This window comes from Bison bison, unplaced genomic scaffold (genome assembly GCF_000754665.1).
Source record: "Bison bison bison isolate TAMUID 2011002044 unplaced genomic scaffold, Bison_UMD1.0 scf7180017864472, whole genome shotgun sequence".
In the NCBI taxonomy this organism is placed as follows: Eukaryota; Metazoa; Chordata; class Mammalia; order Artiodactyla; family Bovidae; genus Bison; species Bison bison.
The window spans coordinates 11,602,992-11,617,282 of NW_011495033.1; the positions used below are offsets into that span (position 1 = coordinate 11,602,992).

The 14,291-nt window shown below is 36.4% G+C and overlaps 1 protein-coding gene across 1 annotated transcript in view; it reads right to left on the reverse strand.

Moving 5' to 3' along the window:
* Nucleotides 1-14,291, reverse strand: part of APPBP2 (amyloid beta precursor protein (cytoplasmic tail) binding protein 2) — a 59,748-nt gene that overhangs the window by 33,223 nt on the left and 12,234 nt on the right. The window contains exons 2-4 of the mRNA XM_010861579.1: nucleotides 7,941-8,029; nucleotides 5,581-5,732; nucleotides 1,448-1,571 (exon numbers count right to left, since the gene is read on the reverse strand). Coding sequence (XP_010859881.1) covers nucleotides 1,448-1,571; nucleotides 5,581-5,732; nucleotides 7,941-8,029 — 365 coding nt within the window. The remainder of the gene's footprint in view (nucleotides 1-1,447; nucleotides 1,572-5,580; nucleotides 5,733-7,940; nucleotides 8,030-14,291) is intronic.

The following is a 14,291-nucleotide window of genomic DNA, read 5'->3' on the forward strand; positions in this document are numbered from 1 at the left end:
TTATACCTGTAGGTCAAAAGACTGCCTGCTATGAAAGAGGAATCTACAATGACATCATACAAAATGGATTTTTAAAATTCTAAGTTAACTAGTTCATACACAAAGAAACATTTAGCTAGCCCCTAAAATCCCATGATATATAGTCAAGTCTCCTATTCCTAGGCAGAAGTGGAGAGGAAAGATGACACAGATTATTTTTTATCAGTACTACAAAGTATAGGCCCAATAACCAATCCCTTTATAGCTTCTGCACACAATTATTATTATTATTATTGGAGCTTCCCTGGTGGCTCAGATGGTAAAGAATCTGCCTGCAATGCTGGAGACTAGAGTTCGATCCCTGGGTCAGGAAGATTCCACTGAAGAAGGGAATGGCTACCCACTCTAGTATTCTTGCCTGGAGAACTCCATGGACAGAAGAACTTGGTGGGCTACAATTATTGGGGTTGCAATTATTACTATAATTTATCATAAAATATCTCTGGGCAATTGTCCTAAGCTTCTAAAATATTATTTATAACTAAGTTTCCACATTATACTTCAGGATTTGAAGTTCTGTCTAACACAAGTGAGCCCTGTATAAAACAGTATAATAACCTCAAAAGACTGAGCAGAGAGCATTAGTAAATGTTAACATAAATCAACAATGGTTTTATGTAAAAGAACCTATATTCCAGCTCTCAAGAGGTTCAGATTTAATTAACTCATTTCTAAGATACATAAGAAATATCATCACTTATTCAGTAAAAATATAATAAATTCAGTAAATTGACCAGACTCTGGTTAACTTATGACAGAATTTTCATTACTTTTTTAACTTTATTTCAACTTTCCTTTAATTTTATGTATTAAAAAAATTCTTTTAAAGAAATGTCAAATCAAATTGGGGGAGGGGGGCAAGAGAAAACCTACATGAAAACAGCTAAAACTAAATGCTACATGTACAAAAAAATAAAGATCATAAAAGCACAGAGTCCTTCTGAATTTGCTTGCCTTTAAGTATATCTGTTAAAAAATGAATTTTCAAGAAGTTATTTATAAGTAAAATATTAATCAGGTTATGTATGATTCCAGAAATGTAAACAAACATTTGTTTGTTACAAGCAAACAAAAAAACACCGAAGAAAAAAGTATATTTCTTCTCCAAGCATCCAGTGCCTAGTACAGCATTCTATAAATATTTGTTGAATGAATGAACAAACGAGGTCTATGACAAAGAAAAGAGATATATATAACACACAGTCTGGTTCATAATACTTCAATCTAAGCTGTCTGTAGCAAGATAACTCTGTTTTGGAGATGAGAGACAGGAGGCCAGACTAGTGAAACTGACACATGAATGTCATCTCAGAAGGTTGATCAAATGTTGGAGTTCGCTTAGATGAGCTAGAACTAGAAAAGCCACTAACACCATTACAGCATGTAACACAGGACCGCTCCAACTTACCTCACACAACATTCTACTGCACGAAACCAATGAGGCATCTCATCGTGTAGAGTACACAACTGAAGGCAAGACAGAAAAACCTTCTCGGCATCACTGTACCAGCCTGCATCTGAAAGAAAGCCACCTGAGGACAAGAGAAACCAAAATCTTCAGATAATTTAACAATCACCTGAAAGCATGCTTACCATGAACGTTATCTAAAATGGAAAAAACCTGTGTTTTCTAGTCCAAAACAAAGACACCAACTATGAAATTTTAAAAAAACTTTCAAACAAACTAGCGGCATTAGATCCAAGTTGACACCCTGAATAAGGAATCAAGAGTTTTAACCCTCTAAAAATTTTCCACTGACATTTTCCAGTTAATTAGCCACTATATTTAGTGATTTCTCTAACATTTTCATCATGCAGGGTTAATGTTAACTTTTCAATCAAATAAACTTCATCTTCTTACAATAAACCACATTACAGAGGACACACAGATAAAAAGAAACAGTAGTGCTAGATCATGTCAGTTTTTTTTTTTTTTAGCAAAAAATCAAATTGCTGTCCTTCAACAGTCCTAATGCACTGAGCATCTGGGCATCACTTCCTTAGAATACTGTTCATCTTTTTTGAGGCTCATGACCCCCTCCTAGTGGTTTAATACATTTTTTGATCGTGCCAACTAGTCTTAATAGTGTCAACAGGAGCTGGGTTGAAGAAAAAATATTTTGCTCAGTCTGGTGTTTTATGTTTAATTGTGTGTAATGAAACAAATACTTTAAATGGGGAGAAGTGTGCTTTAGAATATTTCTTCTCCTAAATATGATTATTATTTTAGGGTGCTCACTAAATGACTGGATTAATGAGATTATAATATTCATATTAAGCAATCTCCTACTCATCCTCTCAACATACTGGGCATTGTGCTGGTTATTAGGCTATCATGTTTTTCAGCTTCAAACCAACCCTTCTAGGCTGTCTGATGATACACGGCTAGGACTCTATTATCACATTTCTCCTTTGCCAGTTGGTTCCCTGGTAGTCTCTACCAAAGAAGGCATTAGAGAGAAGGCTGTAAGCCTGCAGGAGTAAGAGACACTCCCCAGTACCTTCCGGTTTCTGTCAGAATGGGCTCTGCTGACAGTGCCCAAAGGTTATGCTTCTTTACTCTGGCAGTGCAATTCATCTCTGTAAGTCAATTCCAGTTGCAGATTTCCAACACTTACAGATCTAGATTCACAGTATCCCATCAAACAACTAGTCACTGAGGTGCCCCTCCTAGAGGTCAAGATTCTAGACCCACGAGCCCTCTTCTCAGAACTCTGAGGCACCCGTACCACTGGAGCAGGATCCCAGCTTTGCGATGACCGGGCGGCTTGTGGGATCTTAAGTTTAAAAACCTTTGAACTGTATACTTTGACTGGGTAAACTGCATGCCCCATGAAGTACATCTCAATAAAGCTGCAATTTAAAAAAAAAGTATACATCACATAGACTTCTGGTATGAAGTTTTTTCACTGTTTCAGTAATTTTAGGATCAAGACTGATAATATAGTTGTTCAATCTGGCTTCTTACAGAGGGCAGATTGGTATGAGTGTAAAGACAACAGAAGAGCTCAGTGAATATTAGCCTTCCTGCCTTTCATCTTCCTTGATACTAAAAATCTCCCACACAGATTTTTACATGACCATCTAGGACTAAATGGATGTCAATATTAACATTCATTAAGATCACAAACAATCTACTGTTAACAGACATTCTTAAGTCATAATTCTGTGTTGCAATTTATAGTCCATGGGACTATCAAAGGATAAATGCTGAAAATTCTTTTCGGAAAAGAATGTTGAATTCCTCCAGCAAACTGTCTATGACCACTACAAAAATTTTTCTCTAATATTGAAGGAAATGATCATGAAAACTTGTTGGTGAAGAATATATGTGGACATGCGAGAGAGAAAGAGACATACACGTTAATGTGAGAAGTTAAAAATGAATGGTAGACATATGTAAACTAGACGACCAGGGCAAGTTTGATGCATGAAGCATTGCATCCAAAGTTGGTGCTCTGCGACAACCCAGAGGGACAGGGTGGGGAGGGAGGTGGGAGGGAGGTTCAGGATGGGGGGGATGACACATGTATACCTGTGGCAGATTCATGTTGATGTATGGCAAAAACCATCACAATATTGTAAAGCAATTATCTTCCAATTAAAATAAATAAATAATTTTTTAAAAAAAGAATGGTAGAATGTGATGATGGGACAGTCCTGTATCCTGATGGTAATGGTGGTTATATAAATACTTACATGGAATCAACTGCATAGAAAAAGCACACACGACAACTCAAAAATCAAACACTCCAGTTAAAAATGGACAGAGAACCTGAACAGACATTTTTCCAAAAAAGACTTACAGATGACCAACAGACACATGAAAAGATGCTTCTCATCACTAAATATCAGGGAAATGCATATCAAAACCACAATGAGATATCACCCCCTACCTGTCAGGATGGCTATTACCACAGAACAACAATTAACAAGTATTCACGAGGAGGACCCTCCTGCACTGTTTGTAGGATTGTAAACTGGCACAGCTACTATGGAAAACAGGATGAAGCTTGCTCAAAAAATAACAAATAGAACTGCTATATGATCCAGCAGTCTCACTTCTTAGTATTTACCCAAAAAAAGGCAAAAACACTAATTTAAAAAGATACATGCACCCCAATGTTCACTGCAGCATTATTTATAACAGCCAAGATATGGAAGCAACCTAAATATCCATCAATAGATGAATGGATAAAAAAGGTATGAGATACATTTATACACACATAGAGTACTACCCAATCACAATTTTTTTGAAAAGGAGAAATCTTGCAACAACACATAAATCTAAAGGGTATCATGCTAAATGAATTAAGTCAGAGAAAGAAAAATATCATATTATCTCACTTATATGTAGAATCTAAAACCAAAACAAAACGAAAATAGAGTCATAAATACACCAACCAAACAGCTGGTTGCCAGGGAAAGGAGGTGGGGATGGGGTGAAATAGGTGAAGGGGATTAAGAGGTATGAACCTCCAGTGAGAAAATAAATAAGCCACAGGAATGTAACATACAGCCTAAGAAACATGGTCAATATTACTGTAATAACTCTGTATGGGGACGATACTTGTCATGCAATCATTTCATAATGTACACAAATTCCAAATCATTGTGCAGTATGCCTGAAACCAACATAATATTATAGGTCAACTACATTTAAATTAAACACACACACAAATGAGTATATATAAAAACCAATGAATGTTAAATATTGGATTGGTCAGAAAGTTCCTTTGAGTATTTCTGTAAGATGTTACGGAAAAACTCGAACAGACGTTTTGGTTGACCTAATAGGTCTGTAGTCTAGGTAAAACTATTAAACCAGTGTCAATTTCCTGGTTTTGATAATGTCAGTGAATCCACATCATTTCAAAATAAATATTTGACAAAAAAGGGTAGCAATAACTTCAATAATAATTGCCTGAAACATATTTACCTATGTAAATAATTTATAAAAGGCATATTAAAATGTTACGCAAAAGTTAAACAATAGTTTTCTGTATGTGTAGCATAAAAATCTTTTTAGAATCCTTTTCCATTTATGTTTTCAATATTCTTGAATATGCCCATGAGGAATGCAGATTTACCCTCATTTTAGAGATGGGAAAACTCAGGTCCCAAAAGAACTTTGCCCCATGTCACAGCTATGAAAGAGGTTGGTAGCAGTTTGACACAGTGGGAAGGTAAGTGGTTGGAATCACAAACCCACAGGGCTCTAAACTTAGCTCCATTACTATGTGACTTGAGCAAGTTACTCAACTTTTCTGAGTCTATTTCCTCATTTGTAAAATGCTATTAATACCATCACATCACTGGAATTTCATGAGGATTTTTTTTGAAACATAGTATTTAAATGCATAGTATAGCCCATAGCACAAAGTTAATGTTCAATGTATCACACCTAGTTCTTCTGATGTTTTTCTCATAACCTCCTTATGTTGACTTTGGGAATGTACTGGGAGAATCCTTTAATGCCAGCAGGTTTAATTCTGAGTCATGTCACAGGACAAAACACTCGTCTATTTCACCATTACCTACCTAAGACAAAGCCGACCTGAATGGCTTTCTCCTTTACTGCAGCATCTGATTCTGCTATGTAAGAGCACCGTCTACTGAATGAGTAGGCTAAGACTGAAGCAACTTTCACACCATGATCCATCAAAGCCTGGAAACAATGATGAAGCAAATGTCTGAAAGAGAAGGAAAAGGTCATTATTGTTATTACAAAGGTAACATATTTTATCCTTTTTGAAAACACGTGCCTTTTTGAAGTAATAATACCATTATTTTCAAAGATGGGATAAGATAAAACACAGCTTTTTGCCTATGATGCCATAATAATTCTCAGTTAGCCTAATATTTTTTACTCAGTGGATCCAGTGATTCTGTATGTGTACACTGATGACTGGGAAGGATAAAATGAACTTCTAACATCAATTTTAAAAACCAAATTATCTTGTAGTTCAACAATGACCCAATTTAAAAATGGGCACTAGATTTTAATAGAGATTTCCAATGGCCAATAACCACAAGAAAAGATACTCAATATCATTAGTCATTAGGGAAATGCAAATCAACTCACAAATGAGATACCACTTCACACCATCTAAGATGGCTATAATACTACTTAAAAAAAAGTGATGGCAAGGATATGGAAAAATTTGAACCTTCATACATGGGTGCGTGTATGAATGCTAAGTCATACTAGTTGTGTCCGACTCTTGTGAGCCTATGGGCTGTAGCCCACCAGGCTCCTCTGTCCATGGGGATTCTCCAGGCAAGAATACTGGAGTGGGTTGCCATGCCCTCCTCCAGGGGATCTTCCCCACCCAGGGATCAAACTTGGTCCTCTTGCATTGGCAGGTGGGTTCTTTACCACTAGCGCCACCTGGGAAGCCCTCATACATGGTAGCAGGGACATAAAATGGTGCAGCCGCCATGGAAAACAATTTAGGGCTTACTCAACCTAGTTACATATGCACACAAGACAACGCTACGTCCACATAAAGGCTTGTCCGTGAGCGCTCACAGCAGCATTATCCGTAACAGCCAAAAAGTAGAACCAACCCACATGTTACCAACAGATGACTAAATAATCAAAATACAGTACATCCACATGACGGAAAATTATTCATAAAAAGGAATGAAGTACTGAAACAACCACGAATGAATCTTAAAAACATTATAAGTAAAATTCAGTCACAGAAGAGCATATATTATATGATTCCATTTATATGAAATGTCTAGAATACATACATCCAGAGACAGAAAGTAGATTACGGGTCGGCCAGGGACTAGGGGTAAGGGGAAACAGAGAGTGACTGTTAATGGGTACCACGTTTCTTTTTGGGATGATGAAAATGTTCCAGAATTAGACAGTGGTGATAGTTGCAAAAACTTGTGAAAATACTAAAATCCACTGAATTGTACAATTCAAAATGGTGAGTTTATGGTATGCGACTCATCTCAATAAAAAAAACTGTTTTAAACAAAACTGTAAATAACCAAGTCACTGCTCTGGATAAAGGGGAGGAAAAGTCAAACTACATGCTTTTAGTTTCACAAATACATTAAACACTTACCAAGGGATTTGGACTTGGTGAAAGATAACCTGAGAGATGAAACAGAGGTAGTCCACTAAATCTTTACAATGGCCATCTTTAGAACTGCACAGAGAAATTCAATCCCAGAAAACTAACCTTTTCTTAAGGGATTTTTTAGGAAAGTTTTCCTATAGCCTTCTTGTCCCAAAATGAAGTTCTCATCTGTTATTTTTCTATAGACTAATTTTAATTAATCAACTAACCAAGAAATTTCTCTTAGGCTAAGTACACAGGCCTCATTCCCAAGGCATCCCTAAACAGTGAAATCATGTGATTTACTTGTTGATTACTGTATTATCCCTTTCTAAAATACAAACTCCATGAGGAAGAGACCTTGAAGAACTTACTCACTGCTGTAACCAACATCTAAAACAGTATCTGACACATACAGGGATTCTAACAAGTATTTACTTAATTTTTTGAACAAATGAAACAACTTGCCAATGTTCATACTAGAGATTATAGAGTATTTTGTCAAACTATATTCTTATTTTCCTAGAAATGTAGGTTAGGAAAAAGAAATGCCACTTAAATTTAGGGAAGAATAAAAGCAAGAACAATCAAAGGCCATGTCACCTACACCTACATATGACTCCTACCACATAATAGCCAGAACATGGAAGATGAATTCATTTTTTGTTTTTTGAACACAGAAAGCAAGGGTGGTATTGATGGTTTCAAAACAAAATGAATGTAGTTAAGGCTACTGAATTGTAAACTTAAAAAATGATCACAATGGTAAAATTCAGAATATGTATAGTATAGTTTACCACAATTGTTACAAAATGAATTTACCTTTTATCCAAAGCTCTCAATACTTTACCAAAAACTTCCAATTCACAAAATTCACTGCCCAATTGACACAAGCGTCCCTGTTGGTATAGCTGAAATTAAAAACAAACAAAAAATAGATCACTGAATAAAATTTAATGCCAATTTCTACTTTAATAATACTTATGAATATAATTTCATGGACTTAATATTTCATGAATTATGAATACTGCTCAAAGTTACAATTACACAGTAATATCAGAAAAGATGCTTATGCTAAGAGAAATGTAATGCCAAACTAACAAATCTGTGTAATTCACATAATAGCTAGATATTAATATTTATAAAAGAGTATCTGGTAAATACTAAGTAACAAAAAGTCCTATATATTGTAATTATCTATTAAACATTAAAACAGTTATAGCCAAGAAACAACTTTTTTCCTTAAAACTGGATAAAGTAAAATTATCAAAATAATAGCAAAGATAATGTTCAGAAGCCAGAACTAGGCACTATGCCCCATTAAAGGCACTTCAGAACACAAGAATCTCAGATCAGTACTGGGCATGAAACTTCACAAGCAGACTAACAGTACATCGTGTCTAAAGCAATCCAGTCTGGCACAATTTCTAATCATGTCACTCATTTATTCCTTTTGCCTGACTTTCTAAAACTTCCATTTAAAACAGTATTTAAATAAATGTATTAAATGTTTATCCCAAATAATACATACACACGGTTAAAAAAAATACTATTGTCCCTCTTTCCCATGCCTCAACTTCACCATATGTTACTCAATTTGTATTTGCTATACAGCGCCTTATGGAAGGCAGAGATTTTGCTCCATCAATTCACTTTTTACATTATAAGCACTTAACACTTAACTCATTTGACAAAAACATGGGTTTCAGAAAGAGGACATACTCCTGAATTCATTTGCCAAATAGACTAGTTAACTTGGCGCAGGGAAAACATACTACAAACTCAGCCAGCAAACTCGGGGATAAATCACTAGTCATGATGGTGGTGGAGAGTGTGTGTGTGTTGGTGGGGGGATGTATGGGGGGGTGTGTGTGTTAGTCGCTCAGTCGTGTCTGACTCTTTGCAACTCCATAGATTGGGGCCCACCCGGCTCCCCCATCCATGGGAATTTCCAGGCAAGAATACTAGAGTGGGTTGCCATTCCCTTCTCCAGGGGATCTTTCCAACCCAGGGATCAAACCCTGGCCTCCTGCCTTGCAGGCAGACTCTTTACTGTCTGAGCCACTAGGGAAGACTGCCTATTAGGTAGATACAGGACTACCATGCAACAATGACCACTTTGCAGGGACTTCCCTGGTGTTCCAGTGGTTGGAATCCTCCTTCCAATGCTGGGGATGAGGTTCGAACCCTGGTCAGGGAACCAAGATCCCACATGCCACAGGGCGACTAAGCCCGCACCACGACTACTGAGCCTGCATGCTCCAGAGCCCATGCTTCCCAGGAGAAGGCAACGTAAAACCACCAAGACTCATCACAGCACACACGTCCCTCCCCCACCACCCCGAAGACGTCTGTGAACCATCCGTGATGACTGCTGGGGGGGAGAGAGGGTAAGAACTACCTCCCACATGCTCAGGAAGGGGAGGCAGAAATGTTACCTTCACACAGTGGTTGGGTACTCATATTAACCATAAACCTTCATAAGAAAAACTTGCTATTTTTGGACATGATTATGTTTTCTGTGGTAAAAATAAATAAAAGAGCTTCTGGGAATGCATATGATAAAATTCACTACCATCACATACATCTTCACGATTAACCAACAGAGGAAAAACTCAGGAAAAATAAAGCTGAGAATCTATAATCAAACCTCTATTTTGGGACTTACCAGTATGATAAATTTCTGATTTGGGACAGAAAAATGCAGTTAACAAAATACATACATATACATACTTCAAAAAGAGTTTAGGACAAAAAAACCTTAGTCTCTTATCAAAATAACCCATTAGTAAACTTAATGCTTAGAATTTCTTTTGTAAAATATAAGAAATGAAAGTTATACCACTTTTTTGCCTTTCACTAGTCAAATAAAACAATTAAACTGTATGTTCTATAAACTATATGTTCTATAACTCATAATATCCCTTTAATTCTGAAAATTTCCTAACAAAAGGTGTTTGAAGGAAAGCCATAAGCTTAGTTACTATTTTAAATATATTAAAAGTATGCCTATTGATAAACACAAGCTTTTTTTTTTTTTTAATCTCTCAGCAGTTCACTTTTTCTAGCTACAAATGGGTCCACATTTAAATTGGGGGTAAAGAATAGTGATTTAACTGTTTCAAATCATCCAATCATCTTTTCATGCACAGCAGCCATACTTCAGTTAAAAAAAAACCAAAACACCTTATCAGGCTTCTCCCCCCAAATGCAAATTTATACATTATATGAACAGGACTTTTGAATACCAATCCAAAATAAACAGCATTTACTGTGCCAGGTACTGTTCTAAGCACTTTTCCTAAGCAACTCATTCTGTCCTTCCACAGATAAGGAAACTGAGGCATATAAAGTTAAATAACTTGCTCAAAATCATACAATTAAGAAGAAGCAGGGTGACGATCTGGCTCCAGGCAGTCTGTCTTTACATCCATGTTCTTCATAACTTACACTATAATACTTTTCAAAGGTATTATATCAGGAAGTAAGAAAGAGTATAAAACAAGCAATTTAAAACATTTTTATAGAAATAATAGAAGACAAATCCCTTCATAGATTCATGTATCTTATAGAGTAGAGCTAAGAAGAAAACTGAGGCTCTAGGTTCTTTGATAATGATTCTTACATCAGATTTTTAAAAATTTGACTTATTTTAGTTCATTATTACATAATGTATTTTAGTATTAAATTCTCTACCCACTGAGTAAGGAGGTTATAGACTAGCAACTACTTTTAGCTATTGATACCTTAAAGAAAATAAGAAAGAACAAATTCATTTTTTAGAAGTATGTAAACTATCTCCCAACAGATATGAAAACAGACAATAAAAATACAACTAAAACAATATTGTACAAGTATGAAGATAGACCAATCAATGGAACAAAATGCAGAGTTCAAAAGCAGATCTTAGTATACATAAAAACTTAACATTTGATAAAGGGAGCATTTTAAAATCATTAAAAGAAAAAAATAGTTAATAAAGAATGCATAAAAATGCAGAAACAAAGTAAGGTACCTCCTGATAGAACAAAAATAAATCCCAGTCTTATCAAAGTTCTAAATATTAATATTAAACAATTAAGTAACATCCATGTTAAAAGTTACCTTGTAACACTGCCCTTCTAAAAGCATTATATACTACAGGTAAAATCATAAAGGAAGAAGAGATATGTGATTTCATAAACACCGAAAATGTCCATGAGTATAAAATACTGTAAACAAAAATTAAAAATATAACAAAAGTAAAATATTAGGAACACACTTATGTAGGATTTAATATCTTGAATACATAAAGAGGTGAAACTCCTGGTGATGTTTCAGAAGCAAGGGCTTTCAGACACTAAACATTTTTTCTATAAAAACTGAGGGCAGCTATTGCAAGGGTAATGCAAGACAGCCTCAAACCCAGAGAACTCTTTGGAAGATAAAGATGGAGATGAAAGCCTTCCTTAGCCTAAGACATTCTGAACTGACATACCTGCTTTCTCAGCCAATCCAAAATTACCAGGCTGAGTGAACAGTTTAGCGTTAATATCAAATAAGCAAACAAAATAATCTAGGCTAATTCCCAACAACAAAAACTTCAGAAAAGTTTAGAAAAAGACATAAAAGAAACAGCCCAAAACTATGGTCTAAGAATAACTATGAAGTCACAAACACACTCACCCACACATACTCTACGAAACTCATGCATCTCACTCATGTTTGGAACAGTTACCCCTCTCTTTCAGTCACTGAAGAACTGCTGATATTGCGCTTATGGTAGAAGCACCAAGAAGAAGGAAAAAAGAGAGAAGGCAGGATGCAACAGTCCAATAACCCCTGAGCATCTATGGTACAGGATTTGTATTTCACATCTTTTACCGGATTACTGCAAATGTTTCATAAAACTAGTCTTTCCATCAAAGCAGTCAATCCTAAAGGAAATCAGTCCTGAATATTCACTGGAAGGGCTGATGCTGAAGCTCCAATACTTTGGCCACCTGATGTGAAGACCTGACTCACTGGAAAAGACCCTGATGCTGGGAAAGACTGAAGGCAGGAGAAGGGGACGACAGAGGATGAGACGGTTGGATGGAATCACCAACTCAATGGACACGAGTTTGAGCAAGCTCCGGGATTGGTGGACTGGAGCCCACGGGGTTGCAAAGAGTCAGACATGACTGAGCGTCTGAACTGAACTGAGTCTTTCCATTACCGTTCTTGTTCTCCTCTAATCAATGTCCACATAGCAGGCAGAATGAACTTCTGAAAAAGTGAATCATTTCATGCCATTACTGTTTAAAAGCATGCACCTTCAATGCATACGTAATCCAAAATTGTTAATGTGGTCTACGAGTCTTTAAAAGTCATCTAAGTCCTACTAGCTTTCAAACCTCATCTTTCACCATTCTTTCTCCCTGATCCCCTACACATTTCTGCCATACTAACTTTCTTTTATTCCACCTCCTGACTTTTTGTACACAAACCTGCTGCCTGCACAGGGAAAACTGATGCCATGATTCTTGATTTGGTTAATTTGTAACCATCCTATTGGTCTCAGCTAACACCTCACTTTTTCCGAGACCTTCCCTTGACTCCCCAAACTAAGTTCTGTTCCCTGTTATATTTGCTCATAACACGTATTTTTCTTCCACAGGTGCACCAAGGCAGGCATACACACATTCACTTAAGTGATAATTTGTTAAACATGTCATTCCATTACATTCGACACTCTGACCACTTTCACCACTATATTCTCAATGCCCAACACAATGCCTAGGAACAGACATATATTCAGTATTATCTGAATGCAAAATCCAAACTGGTAGCAATCTGCTCTGGGTAGAACTCAGAATCTTAGAGGAAAAAAACAAACAAAAAATTAAAAACATACTCTCTATCTCTGGAGCTTATCATTTAGAGTATAAAGTATTCAATACTGCTATTCTATAATTTTTTATTGAAATTGCCCAAATTCATCTGATGAACCTGACATTAAGGGAAAAACCCTGATTTGACAGTTATTTACTGTCTCCTCAATCAGACTGTAAGCATCTTAAAGAGACATCTGCTAGGCTCCAGTCCTGTCCTCTACTGTACTGACACACCGTGCCCATACAATAAACTCTGAGAACAAATCTGAATGCAAACTTAATAAACTACAGTGCAGAACATAAGGTGCTAGTATCTGAATGTAAAAATCAAGAACAAATTGCAATAGCTCCTTAAATTTATAGACAAAAATAGGTGTTCCCTAATTTGACATCTGATCTTTTACCAAGTACCTGGTGCATTCATTGTATTAAACTCTCAGCTTACTGAACCTGTTTAACCTTTGTAATTTTCATATCAAAATCAAGATTATTATAGCTAGGAACATTCTACTTACTTTTTAAAATTAACTTCATAAATATCACGAACATTTGTGTAAGGCAAATTGTCCTAGGTTTGGAGAATATAGTGGTGACTATGGTCACCACTGGAATACAAAGACAGTGAGAAGTGTTTTGTGATTTCAGGGACTTCCCTGGTGGTCCAATGATTAAGACTCTACACTTCCACTGCAGGGGGTGCGGGAAGCGTGGGCTCGATCCCTAGCTGGGGAGCTAAGATCCCACGTGTCTTAGTTCCCACATCCCACGCGTCATGTAGTGTGGCCAAAATTTAAAAAAAAAAAAAAAAAAGAACTGTGATTTCAAAAAATTCAGAGGCTGTCAGGTAGGAAAATAAATGATGTTCAGATTATACAACCCAGACAGGCAGTGTTTTAGGAACACAAATAAAATACCCAGACCAATGAAGAAAGCACTTTGGCAGAGGTTTGAAAAGGAATGGGAGTCAAACTTCTGGCAATATGGCAGATAGCACCGACAAACAGAAACTTTGCAGCCTCTTTCCAAACAGAGCAATGCTGGATAAAATATTACAAAACAACTTGGGGATAAATAGCCGAGTTTGAAATTAAGAGCAGAAACTTCACAGCTGCCCCAAATTAAGGAGACATGAACTCAAGAACAGCTGAAAAGAAAAACAGAATAGTTTTATAGCTCCAAGTGGTTGTGGACCAGAGTGCAATGACCAGATAGATAGGAAGGATTAAGGGCAGCAGATCCTTTTAAGCAAAGGAATCTGGCACTGAACTGACTCACTAAACCCAGGAATAAAAGTCTAGAACATCTCCCACAGCCTTGG